This window comes from Lolium perenne, chromosome 4, assembly GCF_019359855.2.
Source record: "Lolium perenne isolate Kyuss_39 chromosome 4, Kyuss_2.0, whole genome shotgun sequence".
Taxonomy (NCBI): Eukaryota; Viridiplantae; Streptophyta; class Magnoliopsida; order Poales; family Poaceae; genus Lolium; species Lolium perenne.
Window position 1 is genome coordinate 23,543,037 of NC_067247.2, and position 15,117 is coordinate 23,558,153.

General features: G+C 43.2%; 1 protein-coding gene across 1 annotated transcript; it reads left to right on the plus strand.

Moving 5' to 3' along the window:
• The first annotated feature begins 3,619 nt into the window (after positions 1-3,619).
• LOC127291917 (acyl-CoA-binding domain-containing protein 6) lies at positions 3,620-11,397 on the plus strand. The gene is made up of 18 exons (XM_051321233.2): positions 3,620-3,970; positions 4,085-4,155; positions 4,614-4,677; positions 4,760-4,831; positions 4,965-5,168; positions 5,286-5,363; positions 5,989-6,099; positions 6,181-6,247; positions 6,346-6,407; positions 7,307-7,446; positions 8,026-8,152; positions 8,228-8,342; positions 9,135-9,223; positions 9,303-9,386; positions 9,465-9,617; positions 9,884-10,039; positions 10,484-10,543; positions 10,897-11,397. Exons 1-18 carry the CDS (start codon positions 3,827-3,829, stop codon positions 11,077-11,079), a joined length of 1,980 nt encoding a protein of 659 aa, XP_051177193.1. The 5' UTR covers positions 3,620-3,826; the 3' UTR covers positions 11,080-11,397.
• The last annotated feature ends 3,720 nt before the right edge of the window (positions 11,398-15,117 follow it).

A 15,117-nucleotide genomic window follows, 5' to 3' on the forward strand; every position in this document is an offset into this window, starting at 1 on the left:
AATGATTTGGCTATTCATGAGTGTCTAGCAAGCAATTGGATCTGAATCCATTCCTGGATAATGATGTGCTATATTTGGCTTCCTTTTAATTGATGCTAAGTGTGATGTGACCTCAGTAGCTTTGCTACTGATTGGTTGCTCACCTATTTAGTTGGATCTTGTGGCTACTCAACCTTTGCTTGCATATTTGGGAATCATACTTGATATGAATGCCAATATGCTTGCCTGATGAAATTCTAGGGTTTACTGATGGTTCATAGCTTAGGATTTACTGTGTAGTCTTATTAGCTACTAATCCTTGCAACTCATCTACTGGTGCTATCTGTGCATGTGATCTGGCTAGTGTGTGCATCTGTGCATGTGTGCTAGTTTCTGTGTACAAGATCTGTACCTAGATGCTTTCTATTTTTAGTAGCTTTTTGACTGGCAGTAATCCTTGGTGAAAACCAAGTGATGATCTACCCACTTGAGCATCTGCTCATTCCCATGCTTATATCATGCATATATGATGGATCAGATCCATTGGATATGTCCAGGAACTTGGTATACCTTGTTCCAGCTCCTACTGTGAAATATTTGGTTGATGCAGACTTGAGGTTTTTGTGCACAGCCCTTCACCTCCAGTTTCTGGTTGATCTTCTCAGGTCACCATGATTCCTGGTGGCTAAGTGGTTGTGTTGGTTTCTGTTCTTGAGTATGAACTGGATGAACTGGTGCTTGTTCTTGCTTCACTCTTACCTGGTGATTTGCAAATATGGTCGACTGTCATGGTTCTAGGGTTTGTGTGCTATTTATATGGCCTCTACTTCTTCCCTGGCCATGACACACAAGCTTGGTTGCTTTATGACTCACCCCTTGCATTGCCTTGCTGTTGCTTGCCTAGCAACAACCTTCATATGGTGAAACTTGAGCCCACTGTGGCTTGCTCAGTGTTGGTCTGCCTATGTCTATCTTGTGTTGTCCAGGAATTTGGACAAGCACAAGTGTGCTGTGACAGTTTGCACTGTCCAAACTGATTTTCCTGTGATTTTTGCTAACTATCCAAACTGAACTTTGCTAATACTTACATTCTGTCTAGTATATGTTCTTTGTTTTGTTTTGCAGGTTTGAATTATGCTATGGCCAGAAGATCATCCTCAAGCCACTTAGTTTAGGTTTAGTTTAGAATTAAACTTGTAATTTTCCTTTTCTTTTTATTCTGATCATTATGTCTCAATTCTTGTATCAAGAATATTGTAAAGACTTTGTATTTGTGTTGTATATCAATAAAGCTCAAGTTTTGGTTTATGAGCTTTGTATTATGTAATGTTTATATTCTTGATTAAATATTGTATTTGATATTCACTTTGAAATTCAAAGTGAATTGAATTATATCTTGTGTTTGAATTTTAAATTCATTGTTTATATTGTGTGATGTTTAGATTTAAATGTTTAACACTTATCAAATGCAATCATTCCCCAAAGTAACAAGTTACAAAAGAGATCATGTTGAAATTTCCCTAACTCACATTGCCTAACCCTAAGTGCAAAATGAGAGAGAACCTCGATCCCTCTTAGGTTTAGTTGCAATAAGGCGCGAAAATTTCCCTCGTTTTGCGATGAAATGCACATCCCATTTCTAAATCTACCCTTCGTTGTTCCTATGTTCTGGGTTATTACATTCAGCGAAGAGATAGTAAGATGCAAGTGATATGGATAAAATAATTAGTAATTGCAATCTGAAATAAAAATGGCAGCAAGCAAACATGTAACAGAACTTATTGGAAACGGTGTTTCAATGCTTAAAAATAAGGCCTAGGGATCATACTTTCACTAGTGGACTCTCTCAACATTGATCACATAACTGAATAAATAAATGCTATTTTCTACACTCTCTTGTTGTATAACAAACACCATTTATTGTGTAGGGCTATAAAAGCACACATCAAGCCGGAGTAAACAAGCTCCACAACATCCGGAGTTCATATTAAAGTAACCTCTAGAGTGCATAATAGACCGTTGCAATTTAGACCGAGTACTAACATAACATACACACTGTCAACAATAGCTATGAAACGGGGAATAGATCGCATCAATACTATCATAGTAATAGTTAACTTCATAATCTACAAGAGATTACAATCATAACCTACGCCAAGTACTACATGATGCACACACTGTCAATATTACATCATGGAGGAGGAATAGACAACTTTAATAACATCACTAGAGTAGCACATAGATTAATAGTGATACAAAGCTCATGATCACATAAAGATCACACCATGGGAGAGAGAGATGAACCACATAGCTACCGGTAGAGCCCTCAGCCTCGGGGGAGAACTACTCCCTCCTCATCATGGGAGACAGCAACGACGATGAAGATGGCGGTGGTGTTGATGGAGATGACTCCGGGGCAATTCCCCGTCCCGGTGGCGTGCCGGAACAGAGACTTCTGTCCCCCGAAACTTGTCTTCGCGATGGCGGCGGCGTCCCTGGAGTCTTTCTGGAGTTTCGTCAATTGGTCTCGGGTTTTTAGGTCGCGAGGGATCTTATAGGCGAAGAGGCGGCGCAAGGGGGTGCCTGGGGGCCCACCCCATAGGGCGGCGCGCCCCCTCCAGGCCGCGCCAGCCTATGGTCTCGGAGCCCTGGGCCTCTCCTCCGGCTCTCTTTCGGTGTTCTGGTCCGTCTCGATGAAATATGATGTTTGGCCTTTGTTTCGTCGAATTCCGAGAATATTGCCCGAACAACCTTTCTGGAACCAAAAACAGCAGAAAACAGGAACTGACACTTCGGCATCTGGTTAATAGGTTAGTTCCGGAAAATGCATAAAATCATTATAAAGTGTATATAAAACATATGAGTATTGTCATAAACTAGTGGAACATCAGAAATTATAGATACGTTTGAGACGTATCAAGGAGGAGCTGCAACTGTAGGGAATGGCGGTAGCTATTCCGAAATTCGGCGGAGAGAATGGGGATATGCGGCACATTTTGGAGGGAGAACGAAAAAATGGAGGAAACTAGCCTTTCTTTGGCCGCCCCCATGGGCTTGCTCGACGTTTCGCGCGTATTTGTTTCGTCCGGACTCTCGAGTGCGTTTCGGGGAGGCCGGGAATGGCCTGGGCTCTCCGGATGGATTAAGGGACTTTTCCAAGAGAAAACACGCAACCAGGAGCGCCACTGGGCCGAATATCACCGTCCGGATGAAAAGAAGGGTGCTCGGGGCCTCGTCGGGGGGAGACGGCTGGAGGTGCTCTAACGTAGTACTACTGTTTTGGCGAAGCGACGACCTCCTTTGTATTACACCTGGGCAAAGTTCGGGCCAGGCTGGGATTCGGGCTGGGTTTAAAAAAGCCCGATGGTAAAAAGTCAGGCCCGAACCCGACCCAACTGTCAGGCCTATAATTTGAGCCCGAACCCAGCCCGAACGAGCAAAAAAGCCCGGCCCGGCCCGACCAGGCTAAAACACACAAAAATGAAGGCCCGAGCCTGGCCCGGGATTTTCGGGCGGTCCGGGCCAGGGTGCCCATGCCCAGCTGTACTCGCACCACCACGTCACTCGACCTACGTGTCACCGACACGTGGCCGCCCCCTCCCCTGCACGGCTCCACCTCCACCTCGAGGATCCACCGCCAAGGCGCCAACGAAGCGAGCGCCCAACGGACGCGCCGTCTCGCTCCATCAGATCTCCCATTTCCCCCACCCCTCGGAGCCCGGAGGACGACGACGACGAAGAAGAAGACGAAGCGGAGCAGCCGCCCCGGACCGAACCCTAGCAGCCACCTGCCTCGACCCAGCCACGCGCGGCGCCGGTGCGGGAGATCCCGGCGAGATCCAGGGCCATGGCGAGCCCCGGCAGCATCGCCTACCCGGACCGCTTCTACGCCGCCGCGGCCTACGCCGGCTTCGGCGCCGCCTCCCCCTCCGCGGCCGTCTCCCGCTTCCAGAACGACGTCGCCCTCCTCCTCTACGGCCTCCACCAGCAGGTCACCCACGCGCGCGCCCCGATCCAGGCCCTCCCTCCCCGTGGAGTCTCCCTTTGCGTGCGTTGTTGGCTACCGGAATCCTTGTTTAGTGATGCCGGGTTTTTTCATTTTCAGGCCACGGCGGGGCCCTGCAACGTGCCCAAGCCCAGGGCGTGGAGCCCCGTGGAGCAGAGCAAATGGACCAGGTTCGTAATTCCCCGCCTCCACCCGATCCCTATCGTTCCAACCTTCTAATCCCGCCCCGAGTTCTCCAGATTGTCAGTATTTTATCCTGTGTGCGAGCCTCGGTTTGATCAACATAGATAATATAGTGCTTCCTCCGAACATGAAATCTGAGTAGACAGACATAGGCAAAACACCGCAGCGTGGCTCTACTCTCCTCCGCAGTGTCAGTCCCTTGCTCGTGCCAGTACTAGAACGTAATGTCGCTGCAGAGTCACATTTTAGAAAGTGAACGAGTTAGAATGTGAATTTGCTGTCACAGATACCTTAACTCCTTGTTAGTGGGGATGTTTGGATCCGTTAGTCCTAGATACGTGCTGGAAGTCTGGAACGGGAAAAATACACAACAAACACCAGTTTAGCAATTACCGTGCATGTCATTTGAATCGGCGCCGTTCGCTTACACTGCTTGTGTTTTCAGCTGGCATGGGCTCGGAAACATGCCGTCCACGGAGGCAATGCGTCTCTTTGTCAAAATATTGGAGGTATAACTAATTATTACAGGTTGTTCTTTCAGTGTGTGTGGGTCTGCAGTAATGTTGTATTGACACATTGGTGTGGTGGCAGGAGGAAGATCCTGGATGGTACTCGAGGGTCCCTGAGTTCAACCCTCAGCCTGTTGTAGACATTGAAATGCATGTGAGTCACATTACAGTATTACACTATACCTGCCAAATTATATTGCTTCTCTGTTGTTTACCTGAGCATTCAGAATTCACTTTCCTTGAATAAATTGATTTATCAATTGATTTATCTCTATTTCATTGTAAAGAAACCGAAGGAAGAGACAAACACTGTACCAGCTTCGGCAAATGGAACATCATCAATTCCAGAGCCAAAAACCATTTCTGAAAACGGAAGTTCGATGGAGACACAGGACAAAGTTGTTATTCTGGAAGGTCTTAGTACCGTCAGTGCTCACGAAGAATGGACAGCATTATCTGTTAGCGGCCAGCGTCCGAAACCCCGTTATGAGGTGTGCCATATGTTTCCTTGCCTTTCCTGTTTCGTAACTTGTAGGTCTATAACCCGATTTTCCTTTCTGTTTACCTTATTTACCTTTGAAGCATTGATGTGAATTTTGATGCTGCAGCATGGAGCAACTATACTGCAAGACAAAATGTATATATTTGGTGGAAACCACAATGGGCGTTATCTTAGTGACCTTCAGGTTTGTGAAGCTAAATGTGATTGTGCAGCATGCTATATTTATGAGTCCTACTTTATTGTTGGCTTGAACATGGAGGCATATGAGGCCGCAAATGTTGTTCCACTATTTGTCACTAAATCATCCTTAACGAATTGTTTTTATCTGTACACACTACCCAGATTAAAAATTCATTTTTAAATTAATAATACCTAAGCCTGATTTTTTTTTTGTAATATTAGTGTGATGTTGAAGCATGTCCTGTAACAATTTCAGTCATGTATGTGCTTCTTAATGCAAAGATTGCAGCTAGGCTCTTAGATTGTTATTATGGCCGAATTGAGTATGTTGTCAAAATGCATAGGGATAAAGGCAATTTTTGCCTGAAATAGACTGCAAACTAAACATACCAAGTTCTTTGGTCATTCATGATGTTGGTAGTTCCTGCATTGGGACTTGCCAGTGTTGAATCAACTAGGTGACTTTGAGAGGTCCAAGTTATTTATGTAATAGTTGGAGTAGTTTAAGAGTGGTATGGAGGAGGAGCCAATTGCATCAATTCAAATAGTTCCCATTTGAGCCAACCACTGCATTAAGTAACACTGATGTAGTGCTTGTTTTTCTCTACCACAACTTGTTCCCACCGCAGGTTTTGGATCTGAAGAGTTTGACTTGGTCCAAGATTGATGCCAAATTGCAAGAAGGAATGTCCGATTCAGCTAAAACAGCACAAGTCTCTCCATGTGCTGGCCATTCTTTGGTAAATTTTACACAATTAGTTAAAAACTGTTGCTAATCATTATCTTTCATCAGATGGTAATCCTGCACTACCACTTTGTAGATATCATGCGGTAACAAATTCTTCTCTGTTGCTGGGCATACAAAAGATCCATCTGACAGCATTACAGGTTTGCTAAAACCCACTTTTCAGTCAGATTAGCGCTGTCTCTAATATCCGTGATTTTTTGTTGATGTTGTTATTGTGCTTCTGATGTTTTTATGCTAGTGAAGGAATTTGATCCACATACTTGTACCTGGTCAATTGTTAGGACTTACGGAAAACCACCGGTAATAATTTTCTTCAACACATAGCTCTCTTGTAGTATATGTGATCAATTGTTATGATAATGACCTCTTCGTTTATTTTTTTGCTCTTCTTTGATAAGTATCTGTCTTAATTGTTTCCTCTGTTAGCATGTACTACCTCTGGTCTGAATTAATCGACGCGCAGTGTGCCTAGCCATTGTTTACTTCTGGCGTGACCCCGCGTCAATTAATTAAGAACGGAGGGAGTACAACCTCTGTTCCCTAATATAAGACGTTTTGGCAAGCTAAATTAGCTTTGCGAAAGTGTCTTATATTAGGGAACGGAGGTAGCACTTTATATTATCTGAGAGTTTAATTTTAGTTTAGCACAGTATGCTATGCCTAAAATAAGGCCTTAAACTTATGCGCATGGAGTAGTTATCAGGAAAAAATTAAGGGTGACTAAGGCTGCGTTTGGTTCTGAAGCTAGCGCTCTCGTAACCATGCTAGTTGCTAGGCAAGGGCGGCTATTTGGTAACATCAGAGAAGCTTGCTTTGCTTGGCTAGATTGCTAGTAACCCCCAAAAAAAACTTGCCCTCAAAGGCAAGGCGAATTGGCTCTTTAGCATGGGCAGCTAGGGATTCAAACACACCCCATCAATAGCTTATGCAAAAGTTTTTTGTCAGTGTTATCTGTACTACGATCACACTTGAGGGCATCTTATCTCTTGCACCAAAATTCTAAGTGTAATACAAGTTCATGTCCATGTCTAACTTTATTCTTGAGATAATTCACTGGTGCATGCTGAGATGACACAGACACCATTTTTGAGTCACAAACACCCTTAAATGAACTAATGATGCAAAATCTTGCCAAATACTGAACTGAGTAATTATTAAAATGTAAGGTATATTTATTATGTAAATTCTATCCGCTGCAGGTTTCTCGTGGAGGTCAGTCAGTGACTCTTGTTGGAAGGACTCTAGTCGTGTTTGGTGGCGAAGATGCAAAACGAGGTCTTCTGAATGATTTGCACATTCTTGATCTTGAAACCATGACATGGGATGATGTTGATGCAATGTGAGTACTGGAATCTTTATATAGATCTCATGTGCAATTATTCTGATATGTACTGTTCATCTTGTGAAAAAACACTGTTAGCTTCGTTGCATCTGAATTACTGCTAAGAGCTACTAAATTTAATCGGCATGTGTATGTCCAAACATAGCTCGTGTGTGTGTGTGTTGCCTTTCACCAGTTATTATTGTGTTGGAAGCTCCTTTTCCTAGTGAGCTGCTCCACGAACTTAGCTTAAAAGCTTTTCAAGTACATAACTCTTCAGATTATATAGTTCTGAACTGATGTGCTTAGCTTATTTAGATTATTACTACTCCCTCTGTTCCATAATAAGTGTCGTTGCTTTAATACAACTTTGTACTAAATCAGCGACACGTATTATGGATCGGAGGGAGTACTTTGTTAAGTTTTTCTTAATTAGATGTGATCAGTGGAACTAAATTTATTGAAAGAGTGAAATGAAATGAGAAGTGAGAACAGGGATGAGATATTGAGTGCAATTTAAATCTTGTTTTTGATGCCGAACTTGACATTACCGTATTAATGGATTCAATCCATTCTGATATTTGCCTTTTGTTTTAGAGGCACCCCTCCTGCTCCTAGATCAGATCATGCTGCTGCTTGCCATGCTGGCCGCTATCTTTTAATTTTTGGTGGGGGATCTCATGCGACATGTTTTAATGACTTACATGTCCTTGATTTGGAAACAGTAAGAACAAATTTCTTGATGGAACTAAGTTTAATTAATTACCTGTGATTTTAAGTTCTAATGTTGGAATTATAGATGGAATGGTCAAGACCCAAGCAGCAGGGTCTGATTCCAAGCCCACGAGCAGGCCATGCAGGGGCAACTGTTGGGGAGAATTGGTACATTGTTGGTGGTGGCAATAACAAAAGCGGTAGGTTTTTAGGCGCCTGGTCTTAAGTACATTCTGACTCTTCTGACCTATGATATCAAGATGTATCTGTTTATGGCTTTCATTATATATTTGTATGTTCATATTACTTGTTGATTTCTACTCCCCGAGATAAATTGTCCAATTTAATTTGGTGAGTGCTAACTGGATGTGCTGTGAAGAGTTTGGAAAGGTGCAATTTCCTTAAACCTTCCCTGAATAACAGAATCAGGGAAATTTCTTATGCACCTGAACACTAACCCAGCAGCTGAATTTAGAATCTGGCTTGCATTTTGGTCCATGTGGAGTGATCACAATGCCACAATCTCAGAAAGTATCAATTTTATTGAAATCCACAAAAACAGTGGTTCAAGTACTTGTAATCTTCAAATGAGAATTGTATTATTTTACTCCCTCTGTTCACTAATGTAAGAATGTTTGAACATTTCAAAGTGGACTAGGTACGGACCAAAATGAGTGAATCTACACACTAAAAATACACTAGATACGGACCAAAATGAGTGAATCTACAAAAAGCTAAAAGGTCTTACATTAGTGAATGGAGGGAGTATTATTTTCTTTAAGAGAATTAAGATAAAACACACCTTTGCTAATACAAGTGACTTGTGATAAGTAGCTAATGTATCACTCATCTTTGTTTACATGAGGTTCTTGTTAAGTCAGTACTTCTGTTGCAGTTAGACAACATCTTACAGGCCATCAACTGAAAGTACACCTGCAGTTTATTTTGAGCTGTGTTAGCATTTAGTGAGCTCATATGCATTTTCTTTACAGGTGTCTCTGAAACACTTGTGCTTAACATGTCAACTCTGGCATGGTCAGTTGTTAGCACCGTAGAAGGACGTGTTCCTCTTGCCAGTGAGGTATTACTGTTGAGCAATATGTTAATGTTGAAATGATTTTCTTTTGGTTGGTAATGTTTCACACCCTATTATTTTTTAGGGCATGACATTATTGTACAGCAATTATAGTGGAGAAGATTATCTCATTTCTTTTGGAGGATACAACGGACGGTACAGCAATGAGGTAACTGGCTTTTTTTTGTGTCATCTCTTTACCTGCAAATTGCTTCCAAATTTTCAATTTTTTTCCTCTGCTGGACAGGTGTATGCTTTTAAACTTAGCGTAAAGTTAGATTTGCAGTCAAGCACTAAAGACCAGCCCATCTCAGATAGTACATCTAGGGTTCTGGAACCTGAGGTTGAAATTTCTCAAGATGGGAAGATCCGGGAGATTGCCGTGGATAATGCTGATTCGGTAATGTCTTGCTTTCAAATATAGAACTAACTGGAGCTGTTCTATGTTGACCTAATAACTTGAATGCAACAGAAAGTGTTCTTTGAATCTGGATTTATGTAGAAATGTGGTTTGTGCAATTTTTTTTTTAACTAGACGTACTCATACAACATTATTTGATACGAAGTTCCTTATGGCAGTGACATGTTGATAATGATGCATTCAATTAATTGGAATATATACTCAAAACTGACTTTCTATATTATTGCGTTGTGCCTGAGTTTCAGAAAAACAGAAGCGATGAAGCAAACGAACAACTTCTGGCAGCTCTTAAAGCTGAGAAAGAGGAACTAGAAGCAACACTTAACAGGGAAGGACTGCAAACTGTACAGCTTAAAGAAGAGATAACTGAAGCAGAGGCCAGAAATACCGAGCTGACAAAGGTGAGTCTTCTTTTCTATCTTCCAGTTGCTCTATTTCTCGTGTCCTTTTGTCCTGGGTAGTCTTTCAACCATCTAACAGACATTCTCTTGCAAATTAACGAGGTTATTGTATAATATTTATATTTTCAGTCGATTTATAAATGGCTTTACCACCCAGCGCCTGACTCCTGAGTGCTGTACTTATGAATAACATCGTATAATATGCTAAGCTTTTCATGTATAATAATGTGTCTGTGTGGTACCACATCACTATTTCGCAAGTAGGCACACGAAGAGACATTGTACTAGTTCACCAACCGAGAACTAAGATGGCGTCACAAATAGTGATGTGGCACTACATACTGAGTACAAACGTGCAATGAAAAGAAACCTAAATCACTTCTGTAGAAATTGTATTTTTTGTCAGACATATGGATCCTTATTTTTCTGAGTTAAACTGTGTAGGAACTTCAAGCAGTCCGTGGCCAACTTGCTGCTGAGCAGTCAAGATGCTTCAAACTTGAGGTACACTTTTATCTTACATCGTGCGACTTTACAGAATGGCTACCTTTATGCGACTACCAGCACTACCTACTGGAATTAGGATCCCAGACAAAAACAGATACTCTGTAAGTCTAAGCACTTGTTCAAGTAGAGGGCATGGGATATGATGACTTTACTCTCTCCGGACATGAGGTTTTGGGGTGTGCTTGTGTCCTAAATAAATATGCCATATATTATTTTGTGAACCATAGTGCTAGAACATGGGTATATTTCATGTGAACCAGAGTGCTAGAACATGTCTGCAGTACCCTTTGGTATATTTCCTGTTAAATAATACATTCTGATGCTACTTCGTATTATAAATGGCCCCCTAGGTGGATGTTGCGGAGCTACGACAAAAGCTCCAGAGCCTGGATGCATTGGAAAGGGAGGTGGAGCTGCTTCGAAGGCAGAAAGCCGCCTCTGAGCAGGCAGCATTGGACGCGAAGCAGAAGCAGGGCTCCGGAGGCGTGTGGGGCTGGCTTGTCGGAACCCCACCTGATGATTCCGACTCGTGATAGAGCCCCGGCTTCTTCCTCCCAATACCACATACAGGCAGCGATCTCATATACTTGTACCATTTACAAACGATGTGCTTTTTGATGATGTCCCATAGAGTTTTCTTTCTTCTTTATACCATTCCATTGGCTTCCCATGTTCATTTGACAACGAGACAATAAGGTGTTTCCTGGCTAGCGATATTTATTAATTTATCCAACCATCAGAGACCTTCTGTGGCAGGGTGTAATGTTAGGTCCTGCGACCATCCTCCATGCATGTTGCAAGTATTGATTATTTGAACTTTTGTTATGGATATCGGCCAGTTTTCGCCGCCATTTGTACTGTTTTTTTAGTTCTTCCTGCACTGCTTACACCTGCCAAGTGTTTCCATTGTGACTCTTGACTTGAGGAAGCTGGAATTAATTCACTTGCACAACTAGAATAAACTAGTTAGCATCATGTGAACCACTTGGCTGTAGTTGGCAGAAGAGGTACGTGGCTTGGGCCCTCTCGGCTGTGTTTCGCCGCCCTGTCCTGCCTATTTCTGAAATCCCATTGAACTCAGCCAACCTCTCTGCCCGTCTCCACTCAGGTCTGGTTTGGTATTAAACTTTTTTTTTGTGCGGTTTAAGAGTGGCGTGGTGGTGCTGTGTGTGCCATTGCTCGCCGGCCTGTGGCGGCATGGTCTTGTAGGCCCTGAGCTGTTGTGGCTCCTGCTCTACCTCAGAGCCTCCCCTGTACTCATCTTTGTTTCCTCTTAAACGTTTTATTGTATTTTTTTTTTTTTGGTACTGAGGTTTTGTGGGGATAATTTTTCTAGGGGGCTCGTGCAAGTCCGATGAAGCCATGGATAGTTCATGAGACCTTCACACGATGCCGAGCTTATTCTGAGGGGGTGGAGTTTCTTTTTCCGTGACGCCGTGTTTGGATGCACAAAACTGAGTCTAGAATTGAATTTGACTGGAAGTACCAAATCCAAGATGGAATGAAATGCCTTACAATTTGAATGCTATTGTTTGGGTGTGTTTGGAATTTTCTGTTGAAATCAAATTCCAATTACTGTTTGGATGTACAAGCCATAGAATTGAATGATTTGCTGAGTTTACACAAAATCAATATTTTTTTTGTGAAAACTCACACCCATTTATTCATATAATGTTTTGTATACAAACACCCTTAGGTGGAGTTTGAAACCACACATGCTTGCCGACCTCTAGATAGATTGAGGATCTAGCTAGGGAGTGTGCGTCGATGTTCGACGATCTTCCCTCATGGATGAACTGAACCATCTGGAAATCCGTCTTCCTTGCCTTGAGTTCTCGGACTATGTGGCCGTCCGGCCCCCTTCCTTCTCCTTCAATGCTCTGAATCACATTAATACAACCCGACACAACTCTAAAGCGATATAGCAGTAGGTCGGATGCCAAAGCCATCCCTTCCCTACATGCCATTGCCTCCATAGTTTCTGGATCATTCATACCCTTGATCACAACCTCCCTACATGCCATTGCCTCCATAGTTTCTGGATCATTCATACCCTTGATCACAACCGATGAGGCGCCCATGAAATCACCAGCTGAGCTTCTCACCACTGCTGTGATCGATGCTCTTGAAGAATTCTTTGATAACACTGCATTTATATTGACCTTAACCATCCCCTCCGGCGGTGGAATCCAACTCAGCCTTGGGATCAAATTCGTCGCCGCACTCTCCTTGGCAGGGATCAAGCAGCTGCAAATCTGATAAGAATCTCTCAATTAAACAATTTGTTGAAAGCGGGCTCTGATACAAATCTTCATGTATAATTTTCCTTCCAGCATGCCACGAAGCCCACAATGTCACAACGACCCTAGTCGCCTCTCCATGTGATAACTCCTTGATAATCGTTGCTAGCCAGGCACGCGCATGCGGATACTGGAGATTGAAGACGAAATCATTAACCTCCTCCGGTGCAAGGGCCCAAACACTTATGACATGATGGCACTCAACAAGCGAATGCCGCCATGAGTCTTGGCTACCACAGATCGCACAAACACTCCGTGTCGCCATATTCCGATGATGAAGCGCGTCACCCGTTGGTAGAGACTGTCGTGCAAGTCTCCGTAGAAAAACTCTCAACTTTGTCGGAACCTGAACTTCCAAGAGACATGTCCAACTGTTTTCGTGCTCTTTAACATTTGAAGCTGAACTCTCCTCTAACCATGCAGTCTGTCTCTCCTTTGTTTGAACTAACATGCGATAAGCTGAACGTACTGTGGAAATATCTTTATTGTCATAATGCCACGCCCAGAAGTCATTTTGTCTCCTCGTGCTCAATGGTATATTTCTAATGATATCAACATCCATTGGCAGAAAAGCCCCTTGGATCTTCTCCATATCCCATGTAGCCGTGCACGGATCGATAAGTTCACAGACCAACTGTGGTTGATCATCATTTGACAAACAAGCAATCAGTCGAAGAAGACCATCCCTCGGAAGCCAAATTGTGTTCCATATATCTGTCTCCTCTCCCGTCCCTATTCTTTTAATCAACCCTTGCTTGACCACATCCCTCCCATCAATTATAGCTCGCCATATCCGTGATGGTGAAGCACCCACATCCGCCTCCAGAAACTCACCATTCAGGAAGTACACAGCCTTGAGGATTCGTGCACTTAATGAAGATGGTTCATGTATGATCCTCCATGCTTACCTGGCTAGGGGTGCAAGGTTAAAGAGTTCGATGTCTCGAAACCCTAGACCTCCCATGTACTTTGGTTTTGTCATATCCTCCCAAGCCACCCAACACGTTTTCCGTTTCCCCTCTTTGCTCCCCCACTAAAAGCTCCTCAGCATGCCGTTTATATGTTGACACATCCCCATTGGTAATCTAAAGCAGGACATAGAGAAAGTAGGTATTGCTTGGACAACGGATTTAATAAGCACCTCCTTGCCTGCTGCTGATAACAAGAGTTCCAACCAGCCCTGTACTCTCTTCCAAACTCGGTCTCTTAGGTACTTAATCGCACCATTCACCGAGGACTCCACGTGTGACGGTATCCTCAAATATTTCTCACTCAAAGATAAATTATGCACATCAAGTACATCCATGGTGTCTTGCCGTACCCTCTCCTGGCAACCTTTAGCAAAATGGATTGATGACTTCTCCATATTGACTTGCTAACCAGACGCACTGCAGTAAAGTTGCAATACTTCATTCACCTCCTGTGCACTCTCCCTTTGGCTCTGAAAAACAGCAGGCTATCATCTACGAAGAGTAAATGGCTAACCATCAGAGAAGATGGTGCCACCTTAATTCCACTTAAGATTGATGACTGAATTCTTGAATTTAAAAAGCACGAAAGGCCCACTGCTGCCAACAGAAGCAAATAGGGGGAGATAGGATCACCTTGGCGAATACCTGTCGAAGGCGTGAAACTCTCGAGATGTCCACCATTAAACAAAACTGAGGAGGAGATAGTCGAAACCAACCGCATAACCATCTCCAACCATAAAAGATGAACGCCTAGCCGAATCACGATAGCGCGTAGGTAGTCCCACTCTACTCGGTCATAGGCTTTTTTCATGTCCAGTTTCAATGCACCACACCTCAGACTTTTTGCTCTCCTGCGCCTCATGAAGTGCAAACATTCAAAAGCTGAAATAATATTGTCTGCGATCAATCGTCCCGGTACAAAAGCCGAATGCTCGATCTTCTGAGATAATCTCTGGTAAGTAAACCTTAAGTCTGTTCGCTGCCACCTTAGATGCAATCTTGTATAAAACGTCACGTAGGCTTATAGGTCGGAACAGTCCCAATTCCTCTGGATTTGCAACTTTGGGGATTATAACACAATAAACGTGTTGTTAATATCTGTAGGGTCATCCTCCCCTCTCAACATCCGTAGTACCACCGATGTCACTTCACCCCCACAGTCCCACACACATCCCAATGCCGCTGAAAGAAATGTACAGGGTACCCATCTCGTCATGGAGCCTTACTTGGAAACATTTGAAGAAGAGCCTCTCTCACTTCTCTTTTTTGTTTGTTTAGGTTGCTCACCGCATATTCCATG